Raw genomic sequence first — 17,829 nt, forward strand, 5'->3', positions numbered from 1 at the left:
TTAGGCACTATAGCGAGAACGACACCAGGTGACACCCACACTCCATTGAAAATTTTAGGATGCGTTCACGTGTTGCAAAGTAATACATTTCTGTCACAATATCACTTCTGTCACAAAACAGGTGGAACCTCGAGTCTTATACCTTTCCAACAATGTGTTTTGTCAAGATTGGAAACAAAAAAAGATTTGATTATGAAATAGTGCAGTAAATTTTGTAACATTTAAAACATGAGACTGCCCTCTAGAGGGAGGAGCTTGCTAAAAGGATTGAAAGTACTGTTTCCATTAAAACATTGTCCAATTTAAAACATTTTATTTTGAGTGTTCAAGATTTTGAATGATACCTAATTAATGATGATTACTAAAATATTTGATAGGGGAAAAGGCAATAATGCAAAGCCCTTGTTCAAATCCCACCTTGATTTTCTTGTTCTCTCTTCCAACAGCCTGTCCGATACGCCCGTGGTCCAACTGGACGGAGTGTAACAAGCCGTGCGGCGGGGGGGTGCAAGAGCGCGTGATGAACGTAAAGAAGAAGGGCAAATCCTCACAGCCCAACAACTGCAAATACAAGAGGGAGATTCGCGCATGCAATGTGCACCCCTGCTAAAAGTGACACTCTATCACTGTAATACACACACACACACACACACACACCCCAACACACACAGACTCGGCCCTTAAAGAGGCTGAATAGGGCAGAAACAGCGTAGTTTTAACCCAGGGTTTCCAGAAGCGGGACTGGCGAGGGATGTGTGTTCCAGTTACAGCTTATAGGATTTTAGAGTAACACACACGTGGACCAGGCCTGTTATCCGTGATTAGTTGTAGATGCCTTCTTAGCGGGCGTATATACTGTATCAATGTATAACCGACACTTTTCAGTACCAACTTCACTAAAAACATCAGTGTGCACTTCTTCTTTTAAACAATAATTACATTTTCCTTTCATTCGTTATGCACAACCACCTTGTATTGGGGTAAAGGTCAGAGGTCAAAACAGATAATGTAGCATTCCTGTAAAAAAAAAAAAAAAAACATGGGCTGGATCCGAAATCGCATACTTCCCTACTAGGTGAAAAACACTATGTGACAAAAGAAGTATGTCCAAATGCTGCATATACGATGGACACTTTACTATCCCATGAGGCCACGGGAGAGGATTTGTGAATGTCAGAGAAGGGAACCTTCATGACAATGACAACATGATGAATGTAATACATTCACACTTTTTTAGCCGTTGCAAAGTAAGTAGACTATTACAAATAAAAGTTCTTTATTGGCATCATTGGTTCCATAAAAAAATCTTTAACATCCATGGAAACTTTCCATTGCACAAAAGGTTATTGTAGTGGAAAATGTTTTTAAGAACTGGTCACTGAACGGTTCTTCTGGGAACTAAAAATGGTTCTATGACATCGCTGCAAAAACACCTATTTGTAACCTTTATTTTTAAGAGTGTACTTGTCAAAATAAGTAGCTATAGAGAGAATGCGATTTCGGACACAACTATGGTTTTCTGCATCCAATACAGCATTTTGGATGCAATCTCATAATGGTTTGTAAAGAAAATCTGGAAGTTTACCGCCAGCATTTCAGTTTCTAATCCGAGACCGCCTCTATTAAGTGATATCAAGGTGGGACACCCACAATCCATGCCCAATTGAGTCGGACAGCAAGTGTCTGGTGAGGACGGAGGATTTTTGTCGGAACATCTAGGTAAATACAGGCTTAGGGAGATGCACTGGCCAGCCTATGGATAGTTTAACTTTATATTCCTGAACTAAAAGCACAGGTAAGCATAACCATTCGACTATTTTTGGTTTTATTTTATAAATCGTGAGATATTAACTTGGAGATGAAAATAGATTGTCTTTTCGTTGCATTTTTAGATGTATAAGAGGCTAATGTGAAATATTAACTCATCTGTAGGGACATAAGGCATTTTAATTAGACATTTTCTTACTTTTATTGTAGAATTTTGGTATATTTAGCTTCAAAAAGTCTCACCAAAGTCAAGTGTGGATTTTCTTCATTTCTCTCTCGCTCACTCTCTCCCCTCTTTTTTTATTTCACTCATCCCTTCCTCTGCAATATTCTGCTATTTTGGAATAAATCTTTACAATAAAAGTTAATGTGACTACATGTTTTGGATTGCTTATTGGGGAAAAAAATCATTTATACTGTTTTTAATATATTCGTTGCTGATCTAGGACAGACAGTTCTTTCTGGTAACCACTAGGGGGAGACAGAGACTGAAGTTTCGCCACATAATTATGTCGTGAATGCATCAGTTCGTCACCAAGTGGCATCGTGCGTTTACATTTCAGTCTCTCGACAAACTCGGCTGCAGGATGAGGAATAGGTCAGCTAAATGAAGAAATTCTGTCATAATTTATCACCCCTATGTTGTTAGTTAGAATTATGGTCTGACGGTCTCGGTCACCATTCACTTTCATTGTATTTTTTTTTTTTTTCTCACCTGAATCTGACGTCTTTGTTGTGTTTGACAGACGAAACAAAGTCATGTGGGTTTGGAACATCATTAATATTACAGGATATAGGCCTATATGTTTTAAATACCAAAGCCGAATTTCTGTTTATCCTATATCTTTTCTTAGCTTAGGATTTTAAGATGCGTCGAAGTGCTGAGCTGTTACGTGGCGATCTCATAGCCAGGCCTACATACATTTGGGTCATTCCTGCCTGGCCTACCTGTTGAATGTTGAACAATATCAAGTTTAAACTTGTCTTAGTCATAAATAACACCATTTGAACTCGAAGTAGGCCTATATTGAAGTCCACAGGCCTGTGTAGCCCATTTTCCCTTTTTTTTATATAGGCCTATTGTTGGGTAGGTCTATATCAGTAATGATTCCAACTAATGTGTGTATAGCCTATATATGAAATAAATCAATTATTATATTTACTTTAACAATTAAAATGAAGGTCAAAATTATTATCCCTCAATTTATTGTCCATCCTGTTATTTTTGACCACTTCAATGAAAGTTGAGAAAAATTAAATATCATAAAGCAGTTATCACTTTTTGGGCAAGTGAGAGATCCTAGATTATTTGAACCAATTTTATCTTTTAAATTTGATGTGATCAACCTTAGGACGTCCAACCTGTTAAAGGAAATGTGAAAAAAAAAAATAGTAGAAAAATAGTATTTTTAAATGTACAGTTTTAAAGACCATGCAATTCTTTTTTTCAATTTGACAAACCTTCTATGTTAGCTTGTTTCTGCTTTTCGTGCATTGGCTGATTTTAGATCAGCATTTCCACCCTGTTTATATCTGAAGAGCTAAAGAGTGGACACTTAAAGTGATCGTGAAATTCATTTATGTTTAAAGTAGAAGCAGTAGTGCATTCACAGTTTGTTGGAAGTGCATTTAATGTTCGATAGAAAATCATCAATCCATCCATTCTTTATACCACTTGTCCACCCTGTTATAGCCTATCAGCTTGTCCACCCTGTTTTGGTCCAGTTTTTTTTTTTTTTTTTTTTTTTTACAATAATTTCATAAAATCAGCAACAACAACAAAAACACTAGTAATTCAGTGACAATGAACATTTACTAGAGATTCAATATTGTAGTACTTAAACAAAAAAAAGTAAACAAAAATGCATTTTAGGCATTTGTATCCGTCCCTAACCGTGTGGACATATTTGATCTATTTAATTTACTTAGTTTGATAAATGGTTAAATTTATTTACCCAAGCTTGACAAGAATATTTTTTCAAATGTTTTACCTCACCCTATCATGACTACACAAAAATGTATTTTAAAAACGGAGTTCTTCGTTTTATGATGGCCAAAGGATACCAGGAATGACCCATTTATTTAGGCGCCTATATCGTGCGCCTTTTAAACCTTTTATAAAAACTTGCACGGTTATTTAGCTTGACAAGTGTGGGGTAAACAGCCCAGGGGCTCTACACTTAAAACACAGGAGATTTTCCTCTCTTCCTAAACATGATAGGTGCGATTTATTGTTAGAACGCATCATGTCTCGGCCAGCACTGAGCACAGAAATTAATTAAACTGGGCCAAAAACAGCAGCTTGGTAGTCATGGTAACACACGCTGAAGCCTTATATTTTGCACATGAAAGAACCACTGGGCAGTGGATTTAAGAACCCAACTATGAAAGTTTTTGCATATGAATATTAATGAGACTGTGTGACGTTTTCACAGTTGGACTGCTTGATTTGCAAGCTTCTCCAGATTTACACACATTTTTTTTATATTTGTTGTAAAAGTATTATAATAGATATTTCCAAATAATATACTGTAGTAGTAATAATAATAAACTAAATAGGCAAGCATCTGCGAGGCGATTCATTAAATTGCACAATGCTTTTGCTGCCTTCACTTGCTCGTTGGAAGATCCTATTTTCTATATCCAAAGTCAAAAGTATAGTACGCCACATTTTTTGTTTTTTTAAGGGATAGTTCACCCAAAAATAAAAATTCTGTATTAGTTTACTCACCTTCATGTTTTTCCAAACCCGTAAGACTTTCGTTCATCTTCAACATGCTGTAACACGAGAATGAACCTCATTGGTTCTTGAGGAAGCTCAAAAGTGCTGCGTAACACGAGAATTAACCTCATTGGTTCTTGTGGAAGAACGCGAGAATGAACCTCATTGAAGATGTACGAAAGTCTTACGAGTTTGTAACGACATCAGGGTGAGCAGGCTAATTAATGACAGAATTTTAGTTTTTGGGTGAACTAACCCTTTTTGAAGCTGTTTTTGAGATTCATTTGCATGGGAATCGGTCCACACTAGTCATACAGGGCTGCGTTTCCCAAAAGCATCTTGAGCTGAGTTGATCGTAGAGACCATTGGTGCCCATGGTTCTACGATTTACTTAGGCTTATGATGCTTTTGAAAGCAGCCCTGTATGTGAACCTGATTTCACCAAGTACAACATGTTCCTGGATCAACATCATTCCAATCATCCAATCAGATTTGAGGGACAAGTTTTCAGTTTATGTCAAGTTTAGATATATGGTTGATCCAGGAACGTGTCTTATTGGCAAAATCACGGTGACCCAGCCCTGCATGCTTTAGATCAACTCAAAAGAACCGACTCAAAAGAGTCATTCATTCAGGAATCAAACTCCACTGTTCATATATACTGTAAGTTCACTAAACAACCGTCTCGTTAGAATAAATTGTTCAGGAATCAGATTAATAATATCGCTTGGTTGTTTCTTGCAGCGAAGCTAAACCAGAAGTACATCTGAACTATAATTGTAGCATACATGAGTAATGAATCAAGTGTAGATGTCTTGACATCATGCACAATGACGCCAGTAGAACAATGTCTGCTCTATTGTCTCATAAGGTGAGTCATCAGGTTGCCTGACATTGTTAAATGCTACACATTCATCAGGCTACATGGTTTTCAGTGAAGTTTATGTCTTTCAGAGACGCCTCCCCTACATTCAGTTTTGCTTAAAGGTTTTCCGGAGGTTGTGACCCTAACTTTAAAGTGCATGTTACTGTCTATGTTGGAAACCATGGGAACATAATGATTCTACTGTGGAAGACCATGAAGCAGAGAATAATGTGCAATGCAGGACACAAGGTTGTCAGATGTTGGTGACCAATGAAACACATTTTATAAAGACATTCTGTGCATCTGTATATGTATAAAAGATGTTTCCCGGAGCCTTTTGTGAAGTGAATGCCAGGAATAGAGAATAGCAAAATCAGTATTGTGTGTTTTCAAATGTCACAATGCATTTGACAAAAAAAAAAAAAAAAAAAAAAAGATATTTGAAATGTTAATCTTTCAGGCATTGAATAGAAGGACGTTCCATCTCTTGAGAACAACAGAATGCAATTCTGCTTTTAAACAATTCAGTGTCCCAAACAGCCCAAAGCATGAAAGGAAATGATGTGGATTTTATATGGTTAGATGTTGCCTATTCAGGTTGAGATTTTCTTTGTGTGCTGCAGTGCACAAACTCCCTGAATGTTTGCACCTTAACCTGTGATGAAAGTGGCCAGTAAAACAGTGCTGAGAGAGAGTTGTGTGTATTGTGTGCGAGGGGAATTCAGGCTCTGTTGGTTTTAGTTTCTCTTGAACAAACACGAAGAACGTTGAAGTTTATGTTCAGTGAGTCAGTAAGCTGTTGACTCGAGAACGATGAAGCTTTGGGAAGCACTGAAGGCATACACTCACTTCAAGATAATCGGGACGATTTTGGTCCAAATCCCCCTTCCGACGATTATCATGATGGTTCTACAGATTATCTTATCAGATTCTCTTGTGGTGTCTGTGAGGTGTGTTTCTGTGTGCTCTGTGTGTTTCATGCTTTGCTATGCTAATTTAGAAGAGTTATGATATCTGATATGTGTGTTTTTAAAGGGTGTCATGGTGACGAGGAGCATGAGCTTGGTTTGAGAACAGGTATGTTAAATGTTCTATATTGTCGTAGTCATTCAGCAATTGCTATGCTATGCTATGCTAATGTTATCAAAGCATTGTCTTTCTCTACTAATATATAAATTGAGAATACATGATCATTTTAAGTTAAATGTATGAATTAACTTAGGAGCAATTAAAATGTATGAGTACAAAATTGAAATCTGCCAGTTCTGCTTATATAAACTTTGAAAGTATTGAGTTGTGCCAACTCCTTCGGCTTTACAGTGCATCATATTCTTTTGCCCAAAACAAAGGAAGCTCTAATAAATTTCTGACAAGTTTCCGAGTCGAACGTACCATCACTAATCGTTAACCCAAGAACCACTCACACCGACGAATCAATACGATTTTTTTTTTTTGTAAATCAGATTGAGTCGTTCATTAATAAGATCTGAACATGATCTACATGAACATCTAATAAGGTTTTTGTGGTATAAATTCTCCGGTCTCCTGTGTTCTACTGTTCGATTTATAAGTAAGTTAACCTTCATTGATGTATCTTGTCCTTCGAACTCAAGCTGGAGCTCTTGAAGGCTTTAGTCTTTACAAATCTGATAAGAAATGCAGAAAAATCAATGTCATGTCCAGACACGGCGAGACATGTTTGCTGGTGCACGGCTCAGCTGTTTTATTCCCCTCAACCAGCTGCTGGCCTTCGAATCAAGCACAGAGGAGAACATTTATTTTTGGCACAGGCAAGCAGAAAGGGTTATTCTCACTTCAAGATTACAGCAAATATGTGTGTTATCTGTTTATTCAAATCCATATGCATACAATGCGTCTCCCACATGGCCAGTGATTTTTACGCTTATGTCATGCACACGTACAGAACATCTTTATATATTCATCACTGTGAGCTATACAACCAATCACACATATTTGAGCATTGAATACTTCTGAATATTAACATTCTTTGTTCAGGTCAGGTCAGGTCAGTTTCTCTGTTAAATTGTACAATGTTCTGTTCTACTCTTTTGATCCATTCTGCTTTGTTTTACTTTATTATATACAGTAGTTCTATTATGTTTCATATTGTGCTCTTTTTTTAGTTTGTTCCATTCTATTCTACTTCTATTTTCTTTTCTATTGTTCTACTTTTTTTTGTTCTGTTTGTGGTTCTTTGGTCCTTTTTCTCTTCTGTTTGACTCACTTTACTTAAGTTCTATTTCTTTCTTTCTTTCTCTTTCTTTAGTTCTGTTTGGTTCTGTTGTTACATTGTTCTGAACTGTTCAGTTCAATTCTACTTTATTTAGTTCTATTCTGTTTATCTGGTTCTATTTTCTCTGCTTTTTCAGTTCTGTTGTTCAATTCAATTCTATTCTAATTAGTCTAAAAAATCAAACATCTGTAGTTTCAGTTATGTATTTGCATATTTCATGTACAGTAGCATATAAAGACGCATGCATTTCTAACATCGACACATCCTCTTGTTTTTTACAGGTCACTGTATGGTATTGTCCTGTATTAAAGTTTAATAAGCAAGTGTTCTGAAGGAGACGAGGGACAATCAAGTCTTCCTGCTGCTCTTCTCTGTGAATGCCACCATGGTTATGCATCTTTTATTCATGCGTTGACTTTTTAATGCGTCTTTGTACTCCATCATATCAAAACCCACCTAGCATCACCATCACAGGCTACTCCACTCAAGATTCAGCTTTACTGTTAATTTGTCATAAACATATACAAAAATTATTGTTGGAGTTGGAGTCGGACATATCAAAGGGCCTGTTCTTTTTGTCACATAACAGCCATGAACTATGATGTGCAACATGCGGTTGGTCGATTTAGGGGGAGGGACTTTCTCATTTTAGAGCATTTGACTGGACAAAAGGTATCTAGTGCAGGATGAGTCATCAACATTTTTGAGAGCAAAGAGAACACATCTTTGCATTCCCTCGTTTTTTCTATGTAAACATGCACTGGACTGGCGTGTTTGACCATTGCACTTGTGTCTCTCATATATTTGAGAGTTCAACATACCTCTAGACCTTGAATGTTTGAATTTTGTCTCAACTTTCATGAGCATGCTAGCTTATCATTCATTCATTAACTACAGCATTTAAGTCGTATCCGACTCTTGCTGATCCCGCACTCTTAGCATACGCGAGAGACTGTCCATGAATTTTCTTGCAGATGATTTTCCAAAGATACTGTAGATCTTTCCACAGCCCTCCGATTACATGGCCTGAGACTCACACACACATTTACTGTACACCTACGGACAATTATACTGCATGTTTTTGGATTGTGGGAGAAACCGGAGCACTCAGAAGAAAAACCCATGCAGACACAGGAAGAAAATGCAAAGTTCACACAGAAAGAGTACCTCTAAGCTAACAGAAATGGACTAAAAGTCACAAAACTCTCACTTTAAAGTATTTTGTGGGAGTTTAAAGTGAATTTAGAGAAAGGTGAACTCAAGGTTGAACTTTAAAGCTACACTGTGTATTTTTTAAAGTTAAAGTAAAAACACTTTGTTCTTTCAAAATTATATGTGCAGCTCATTAATGTATAATTACTTCTACCAACTAATCAAGTATTCTCGTAAGCGTAGAATCTTCCATTTATAATACATACGAGCGAGTCGCTCGAACGGCGGAAGCCATGTTGCACCTCCATCTTGAAAATACATTAGCCAAAGAGGGACATACCTGTAAATTCAAGCTTCGTCTTTCGTGTTTTTACACTCAGTGGCACTGTGATGAATGCGAGGGGGAGATTATTCGCGACTGCCGGCAGATTTGAAATAATACGGCCACCGTAGGAGTTAAAACGCCCTTGGAATGGGAGGGGCTAAAAGTAATATTCAGTTGGTAGTCACATACAATTTCACCACTAGATGAGTGAAAATCCTACACAATGTAGCTTTAAAATAAATGTGATTTGGTCCTCACCTCAAATACACCAAGATAGATATGTTTAGGTATATTTGGAAATTAAATTTCCAAGTCTGTCTTGCTGTGTTTCTTCTTTTCCAATTCATTTCAATTCAATTTTGTTCAGACCGCATTATCAACTGATTTTTAAATTAGTGCAATCATCACCCGGTAGCTTTGTACATCATTCTATCATCACTCATTTTTGTTGACTACGACATAACAGTGTAACCAAAAATAGCATGCATTCTTGAACGATTTCCTAAATGCCAACATATGCCACAGTAATGATGCTAAGGTGACATTTAAAAGGTACAGTAACAGCATAGGTTCGAAAAATTGCTTCACTTGATATTTTAGTACACACATTAAAAGAGGGGTTGTTTTTGATGAATCAAGGCTAGGCAGGAATCTCTTGCAAATGATCCAATAGAAAACATTGTGGGTTATAAAGCGTTCAGAGCGTATATTTAATGAGTTGCCATAGAAATATACCATAAAGAATTGTAGTCATAGGTACATCATAATTAGATCTAAAAATAGTTTTTAGAGACAATGACAGTTCTCTTATAAAAACAAGAGGAGGGGGAAAATGTACTCATTATTCCTTACAACTATTCCTTGAAGTATCTCTCAAAATAATTATTTTAGCATTTTATTTAGAAAACAATCAATGTGCAATATAGCATCGACATATTGACTCCCACGGAAGCTCATATTAATTATGTCATATTGCAGTGGACACAACCTCCCACCTGAGTAAACCCAGCTGCCCTGACAGACTTCAGCAGTGATTATTTATTTTTTAACCTCATTACGGATGACACAAATGTCTTCCTCAGCAGAGGGGCTGTTGCCATAGTAACAGAGTGCAGCAGTGGCACATGGTCCCTCTTATGGGACATGCCCTTTCTAAGTTTTTATTCTGTTATACACATGGTCAACCAATCACAGTGGACACGCGGCCTACATGATGTAATATGTCAGAGTACCGGCGACATGATGTCATTGGTCAGTGATAGACAGAATTTGCTCTTAGAGGGACAGATGTCTGAGAAAGCGTCTGCTCTGGCATGTGTGATTCATCAAGTGATGGAATATACACACACGGTGTTACCATCTTTATTTGTTCTTCAGGGGGCTCGACTGTAATGAGAAACAGTGTGGCAAGTTTCAAGAGCCAAAGGCCATACTCATGTGACAGTCAGCCACCTTGGATTTGGTGATGATAAACAAGGAGCCCGCTGGCATTCTGGGAAAAGTTAGGCTCCTGTTGTTCATTTAAAAGTACTTTTGACCAAGATAAAGATTGATCTGGACCTGCTTAGAATCTGATAACAGTTCCAGTAGAAGAACCTCAAGGGGACCGTTCACCCACAAATGAAAATTCAATTATCATTTAAATTCCTCAATTCCTTCCTTATGAATGTCTTTTTTTTTTTTCTGTGGAACGTTTTTAGAGGAATGTATTAGGTGCTCTTTGCCGTACAATGGAAGTTAATGGTGACCAGAGATGTCACGCAAGATATTCAGTGAATAACAACACAAAAGCATCATAAAAAATGCCTGTTCTACAAGGGTTAGTTCACTCAAAAATTAAACATTCTGTCAAATTCAATCTGTTCATCATATAAAGCGATCGTGTCTCTTCAAAAAATGTAATTTCTTAAATTTCTGAAGCAACAAAGTGATACTGTAGTTGTGTAAACTGTCAATGGAGGGACAGAAATCTCTCAGATTTCATTCAAAATATCTTCATTTGTGTTCCGAAGATGAACGACATGGGTTGGAGCGACATGAGAATGAGTTAATAATGACAGAATTTTCATTTTGGGGTGAACTTTACCCGTTCACACAAACCTGGTGTTTTACACATATTTTGAATTATGTTAATATTGCACTGTGTTGTGTTTTATGGTTGAAGGAAATGTTCGATAAGGTTTAAAACTAAACCTTAAATAAATATTAAGCCAAATTTAAATATAAAAAATAAATAACAAAATCACATAAAAAGAAGCCTATAAAATGTAAAAAAAAAAAAAAAAAAGACAAATAAAAGATAATTATAAATATTAAGAATGAAGGTCATTCAGTTTTGAAACATGATTTCATGATTATCATTTTAGAGTGAACTATCCCTTTAAAAGTGAAAACGGTGTTATTAATCCAATCGAGTTGAACAAAGCTGAACTGATATTTCTTGAGCCTTCATACGACAGACTAAGCATGTTATTTACTGCAGTGGACTGATGGGATACTGAGCCATAAATTCACACATTGTTTCTTAAGGCTACTGCGTTTGTTCCTGTGGAGCTGGTGAGAGAGGTGCAAATGCAATCTCAAAGAAATCGCAATTGACCGTTCGCAAAAGCCACGCCCCTTAGTTATTGTTACTACGCCCGTCAAACAATTGAGAACCAGACACATGGCTGGGTTGAGCTCCATACATTAAGTGATTGGTTTTGGAGTAATGCAGCAGACATATCCTCCAGAGGACGACAGAAAGTATAGACAGAATAGCGCACGGGAGCACATGCACAAAACAGTTTTGTAAATTTATATATCAATCATTTTTATTTGATCATATAGCCTATCATTTTACAAAACTGTTTTGCGCATGTGCTCCCGCCGCCGCGCGCGCTATTTTAGTCACAACACTGCAATCAGAGGACGCGCTGAAACCATCAACTCTCTGTGCCGTTCTCTTCATTCATAACTCGTAGCCGACTGAGAAGGATATTTGTGTAAATAGTTGTGCAACTGCGCGAACTTTGTTTTGAAGTTTAATGTTTGAGTTCCAGAGGAATTTGTGTCTGTGTACCTGTTCAACCACATCAAAGTTTCGTAATTAGTAAGTCCGTGCTTTTTCTCTCTTGTTTGCTGACTGATGAGGGGCCGCAGTGCCGTAGTGAAACGGTGTTTGTACATGTAGCCTATTTTTTTATTATTGTTGCAAGCAATCATAAAATACAGCAAGTTTTAAGCCCGTGCAGACCTCACTGCCATAGGCGCATCGTTTCACTATCTTGCTGAAATCGGAATGTTTGACGGAGGTCCTTCTCCTTAGTTACAGTTGCTGAGCTAGGATTGGACGAGAACCGGTCGAGGGCGGGGTTTTGCGAACGGTCAATTACATCATAAATTCCATTTGGACATATGTGCTATATGAAAGATGATCAAGCGCATAGAGATCAGAGGAGCACGACTGCTGAGTGCTTCGACTCAATCAGTGTCATATATGTGCAATCTTTCAAGTTCCTCCCTGAAAATCTAAATCAACAATTGTGCTAAAAGTTGTAAATTGTAAAAGCAAAACATAAGGAAGGTTTTGGGTTCAATACGAGCTAAATATGGTTAATGTATATGGTAAATATGGTTGTCGTCTTGCTCCTATATTGACAAATAGTGGTGTGGCTTCAATATTGCACCAAAATATTCAGTTGCAGAAGTGTTGTTTACAATTTAAATAAATAAATAGTGCACTAATGAATAAAAAAATAAAAGAAAGTTGGCACAAGCAATTATATATATATATATATATATATATATATATATATATATTCCATGAGCAAAAGTGTCCTCATTTATGGAATGATTTCAGTTCAGCTATAAAGCAGTGATGTCATTATCCAGCTCAGTTCTCTTCTTATAGTGTCAGTGCCGTCAAATCAATAATATTGCTGAATATTAAGTGTCCCCAAATAAGCAAGCCAGAGGATTTAGTACACTATTGATACAGTGTGACTGGACTCTATGACATGAGTTTACATCATTTTAAACGTGTAATAAATAAAACATAACCAACTCAGGGATGAGTTATATGAGTTGGGCTATCATTTTTTTCCTGTGGTAATCATCAGCTTTTCACAGATGCTGTTGAAAGTGCTGAACATAATATTTTTCTATAGGTTATTTATAAGTAGAATGAGCCTTCATGCACTTTTCATTCAGCACTTCTGGGTTTTGTCATTGCACTTGAACTTTACTTTATCATTGACAATTCACCGTTTGTCAGTGAGTGAATAGTAGTAAAGTCTATACCAAAGGAAATGCAGACCTAATTGTAGCGCATGGCAAACACCGAAGACTTTATCAGATATATCCCACAGTGCTCTGTGTGTGAGAAAGTAGCATCTTGGAGTTCACAGGACATTGTCCAATACAGGGATTTGCTGACGGTGAGTGTGTGGGAAAGAGCAGTAATGGCTGGCTTTGATTGAACTTTACTGGGTGTTTACACTTGGTCACTTTATGCATATTTATTTGGATCGCTATATTCAGAGCATTACTCCCATCCTATTTATGTTCACTTCTTATGAAAAAAAGTGCTGGTCATTACTCTCTCCGTTCTCAGGCTGTTGTCTTGCTTTCTGTCCCACATGTCAGTACTGAGCTGGGTAAAAAGGCCTTTGTTTATTCTGCTCCCTCTACATGGAATTTGCTGCAGAACAACTTAAAACTTAGCAAATTGATTCCTTTGAGTGTTTTTAAGTTGAGAATGAGATGTTTTGAGTTGAAATCCGTCACATGTCAATGTTTTTATTGAGATGTCATTGTAAGTGCATAATTGGCTTTCATACTGTTTCTATTAATTTATTTGTTTCTTGTGTGTCTTTGTATGTATGAAATGATGTGATGTAATTTTGCTGCCTATCTTGGCCAGGTCTCCCTTGCAATTAAAGAGATTTTTAATCTCAATGGGCTTTTCCTGGTTAAATAAAGGATAAATAAAAAAAAATAAAAAAAATAAAAAATACATAAACACATACGGTTCACTGTTGCACTAAAAGAAGGGTTATTATTGTAAAAAAAAAAAAAAACTCTTAAAAAAATAAAATATAACTATTATAAACTAAATAGAAATTAGATAAAGCAATAAAATGACTAACTAGAAATAGAAACTAAAACAGAACTAATGTAACTGAACCTACTTGGCCGGCTTCGAGCTGGATTTGTCTCTGCATGGCGTGTGAAGCAGGCGTGCTAACAAGGATGCTAAAGACAGCAGCCTATAACGTTGAGATCAGGGGAGGTTTACACGCACATCTCTTACTGACATACATCTATTACACTCACCCACCTAAACCTCACTCCCACCCGGGTCACGGCACCAAATGTAACCGGTCTTACTCGACCCGCTCCGAGCGGGATTCGAATCAGGGTAACAAGGATGCTAAAGACAGTCGCTAATGCGAGTCTTGAGGGAATGAGGTTTAATGCACAGCTCTTACTGGCCTACATCTGTTACACTAAATAACTGATATAAAAATAAATGAAACCTAAATAGTAATATTTAAAGAAAAATACACAAAAGCACGTAAAATTACAGAAACATTTGAATGAAAACAGTAAATATAAAAATGAAAGCTAATTCCAAATATTAATAAACTATATAAATAATACTAGAATAACAGCTCAAAGATTTTGAACTTAAAAAAAAACATCTGTGAGCTGGTTATTGGTTAGCAACATCTGCATATCATTTATGGGAATTTTAGAACGATGGTTTCCTGTTTATGAGTGAAATAAGGTTTGTATTGAACAATATTTGCTAAAGAAGAATTACTTAAAAATTTTCCCCTTTTGTTCCCTAACATAAATGACAAATAATCATATCTCAAACATGAATTTCTAGCATAGTGTGCTTTAAAAACAGAACTTCAAAACAAAATGTACCACCATTGAGATAGAATAGATGATCTGTCTTACTTCACGAACATTACTGTACAAGCAAGGCTGAAAACATTGAGTGTGATAAAAGAGGAAGCCACAGTATTTCACTGTGCTTGTGTATCAATATAATGGTCAAGGTGATGTTGCCAGAACACATAGTCTCCAAACAAGTAGAGCATGCCGTGTTACGCAAGTGTGCTCTGTCAAAGCTTTTTTTGAAAGTTATTCAGTAAAAGCGAATCTGATCAAGCCCCAGTAATAACGTCTTGTGGCCGCTGGATAGATACGCAATGGCTGTGAGGCTTCTTTTAGCTTCAGACAGCATATAACACTCTTAAATAATATCTGATGCCCCTTGGCATCAGCATGTCCAACATTAGAGACTTATTTGAACCTCCAGTTGTTGGTATTGTTTAATTCTTTTGATGGGAATTGTAGAGGAATATCATTCTGCTGCCAAAGTACATGAAATCACAGCTCAGAATAGTTTTTGTCATAATTTAAGATCAAAATGTGTTCAGTAATGTATGCAATTTTTAAAGAAATCGACTTGATCTTGAAGCACTTTTAAGCGTATCTCCAGACAGTCTTTCTCCAACCAAACTTTCTCAACTGCAGACAGCAATGTATTCATATTTAATACCGTCCTGCAAAACACCGACAGGGCTCCAAACTGCGATAAAAAAGGATGCAATGCAAAGATACAAAATATTTGCGCCACTAATTAAAACTGCAAGGGTTCAGGAAATGTGTGCGTAATATATGGTTTCAGACTTAACGAACAAAAAGCTGTGATGCCTGATTTGCAAATAAATTACTCTTTCAAACTGGTTCTTTTTAATGAGTCAGTCAAAAGGATTCACAAGTTGTGTCCCAAATGCTATGCACTTATATGCATGTACTCTATAGTGCAGGAGGTGTCCAATCAATCCCATCCTGCTCCAGGAGGGCAGATATCCTGCAAAGTTTAGCTCCAGCCCAAATTAAACACCTGAAGAAGCTAATAAAGGTCTTCCTGAACGAGTCATTTTTCGGTTATGTCTGATTGAAAATTAACCAGAAACCATTGTTTAGATTAAAGTTAGTCTAAGTTAGGCAATTCATACGATTTTTTAACGAGGTGGCTAATTCGTACGAATTCATGATACGACCTCACTCGTACGAATTCGTAAGATTTTTGCTAAATCGTACATATTTTACAAGTTGCCCAATTCGTATGAATTCGTACGAATGACCTAACCCTGACCCCGCCCAGTATATAAATGGCTGAGGGCAGAAATATGCTAATACGGGACAGTCCGTCAGTGGTCGTGAGCGGACCATGAGCAATATGACATCATATTCCTCAGAAAATCCAAACGGCTTGATTATTGAGAGTATTTAGACTTTTTGAGGATTAAAAAAAATGAGTGAATGGATTTTTTTCATTGTATGGCGGTTGTGTCCACACACTGCAAAGACACATTTATATGCAAACACCATATAAAAGTGAATTTTGCATCCGATGACCCCTCAATTTCCGTGGAAACCATGGAAACACCAAAGATGCTTTAATATTATGTGTTTTATTAGACAGGTGAGCAACTGTTTGCATACATTCATCAACAGAAAACTAATCATTGTTATAAAGCTCTTTTTTTTTGTTTAAATCTTGTTTTCTTGATTTACCGCGAGTAGGCTAACATGTTTTACCATGCCTAATATCGATCTAGCTTACTGCAGTGGACGCACAGAGTAGCATTATAACAACTTTCATCACAGTCAAATGTATCTAATATGATAAAACAGCGCTGCATTACCCCACATACAGTACGCATGACCGAAAGAAGCGGAAGTGGTCGCCTACGGCACAATGAAAACTAGAGCCGTGTGTTGCGCTTGTCTCTCATTAGCGATCGTTCCGCTCCAACGGCTTTCGTAACGTTAATAAATCTTTAAGACTTTATCGGTCATCCATGAATATGATTTCTGCCCGAGTCCCATCGTATTCTCCACCGGCTGAAAAGGTGATAACATCTCCCATGATTCCGCGAAATCAAGGCGTCATCAAGCTGCGTCTTTGTTTTGAATAAATTACCTCTAGTGGTGAAACATTACATAGTGTGCCTTTAAAAAGTTAGTTCACCCAAAAATTTTAAATCTGTCATTAATTACTCGCCCTCATGTCATTCCAAACATGTAAGACTTTCGTTCATCTTCGGAACACAAATGAAGATATTTTTGATAAAATCCGAGAGCTTTCTGTCCCGAAGCTACGTAATACCACAAGGTCCAGAACAGTAGGAAAGACATCATTAAAGTAATCCATGAAACTCCAGTGGTTTAACCTCAATTTTATGAAGCGACGCGAGGGCTTTGTCTGTACAGAAATAACGTCATTTAAACCTACCACTTTATTTACAAAAATATTGACCTGAAACCCAGTAGGGGGAGCACCACAACACATGCATGTGACTCGAATGCTAACGTAGTTCCGTGAGTGCGCTTTGGATAAGGCCTATTTTGTAAATAAAGCGCACAACATTTTTTTTTACGCAAACAAAGCACTCGCATCGCTTCATAAAATTGGAGTCTGGAGTCTCCAATTTCACTGGATACACATGGATTGCATTAATGATGTCTTTACTGTTCTGGACCTTGAATGTGGTAGTTGCGTATCCAAATGGAGAGACAAAAACCTCTCAGGTTTCATCAAAAAGATCTGCATTTGTATTCCGAAGATGAAGGTCTCACAGGTGAGAAACAACATGAGCGTGAGTAATTAATGACGGAACTTTCATTTTTGGGTGAGCTAACCTTTTAAGATGGGTGGGTGACATTTTCAACCTACA

At 37.0% G+C, this 17,829-nt stretch overlaps 1 protein-coding gene across 1 annotated transcript in view; it reads left to right on the forward strand.

Moving 5' to 3' along the window:
• spon1b (spondin 1b) overlaps positions 1–2,146 on the forward strand; it is a 58,300-nt gene extending 56,154 nt beyond the window's left edge. Inside the window, exon 16 of the mRNA XM_079602851.1 lies at positions 447–2,146. Within this exon, the coding sequence (XP_079458977.1) occupies positions 447–610 (164 nt within the window). The 3' untranslated portion in view covers positions 611–2,146. The remainder of the gene's footprint in view (positions 1–446) is intronic.
• Positions 2,147–17,829: the final 15,683 nt, after the last annotated feature.

Source organism: Phoxinus phoxinus (genome assembly GCF_949152265.1).
Source record: "Phoxinus phoxinus genome assembly, chromosome: 25".
Lineage (NCBI taxonomy): Eukaryota > Metazoa > Chordata > Actinopteri > Cypriniformes > Leuciscidae > Phoxinus > Phoxinus phoxinus.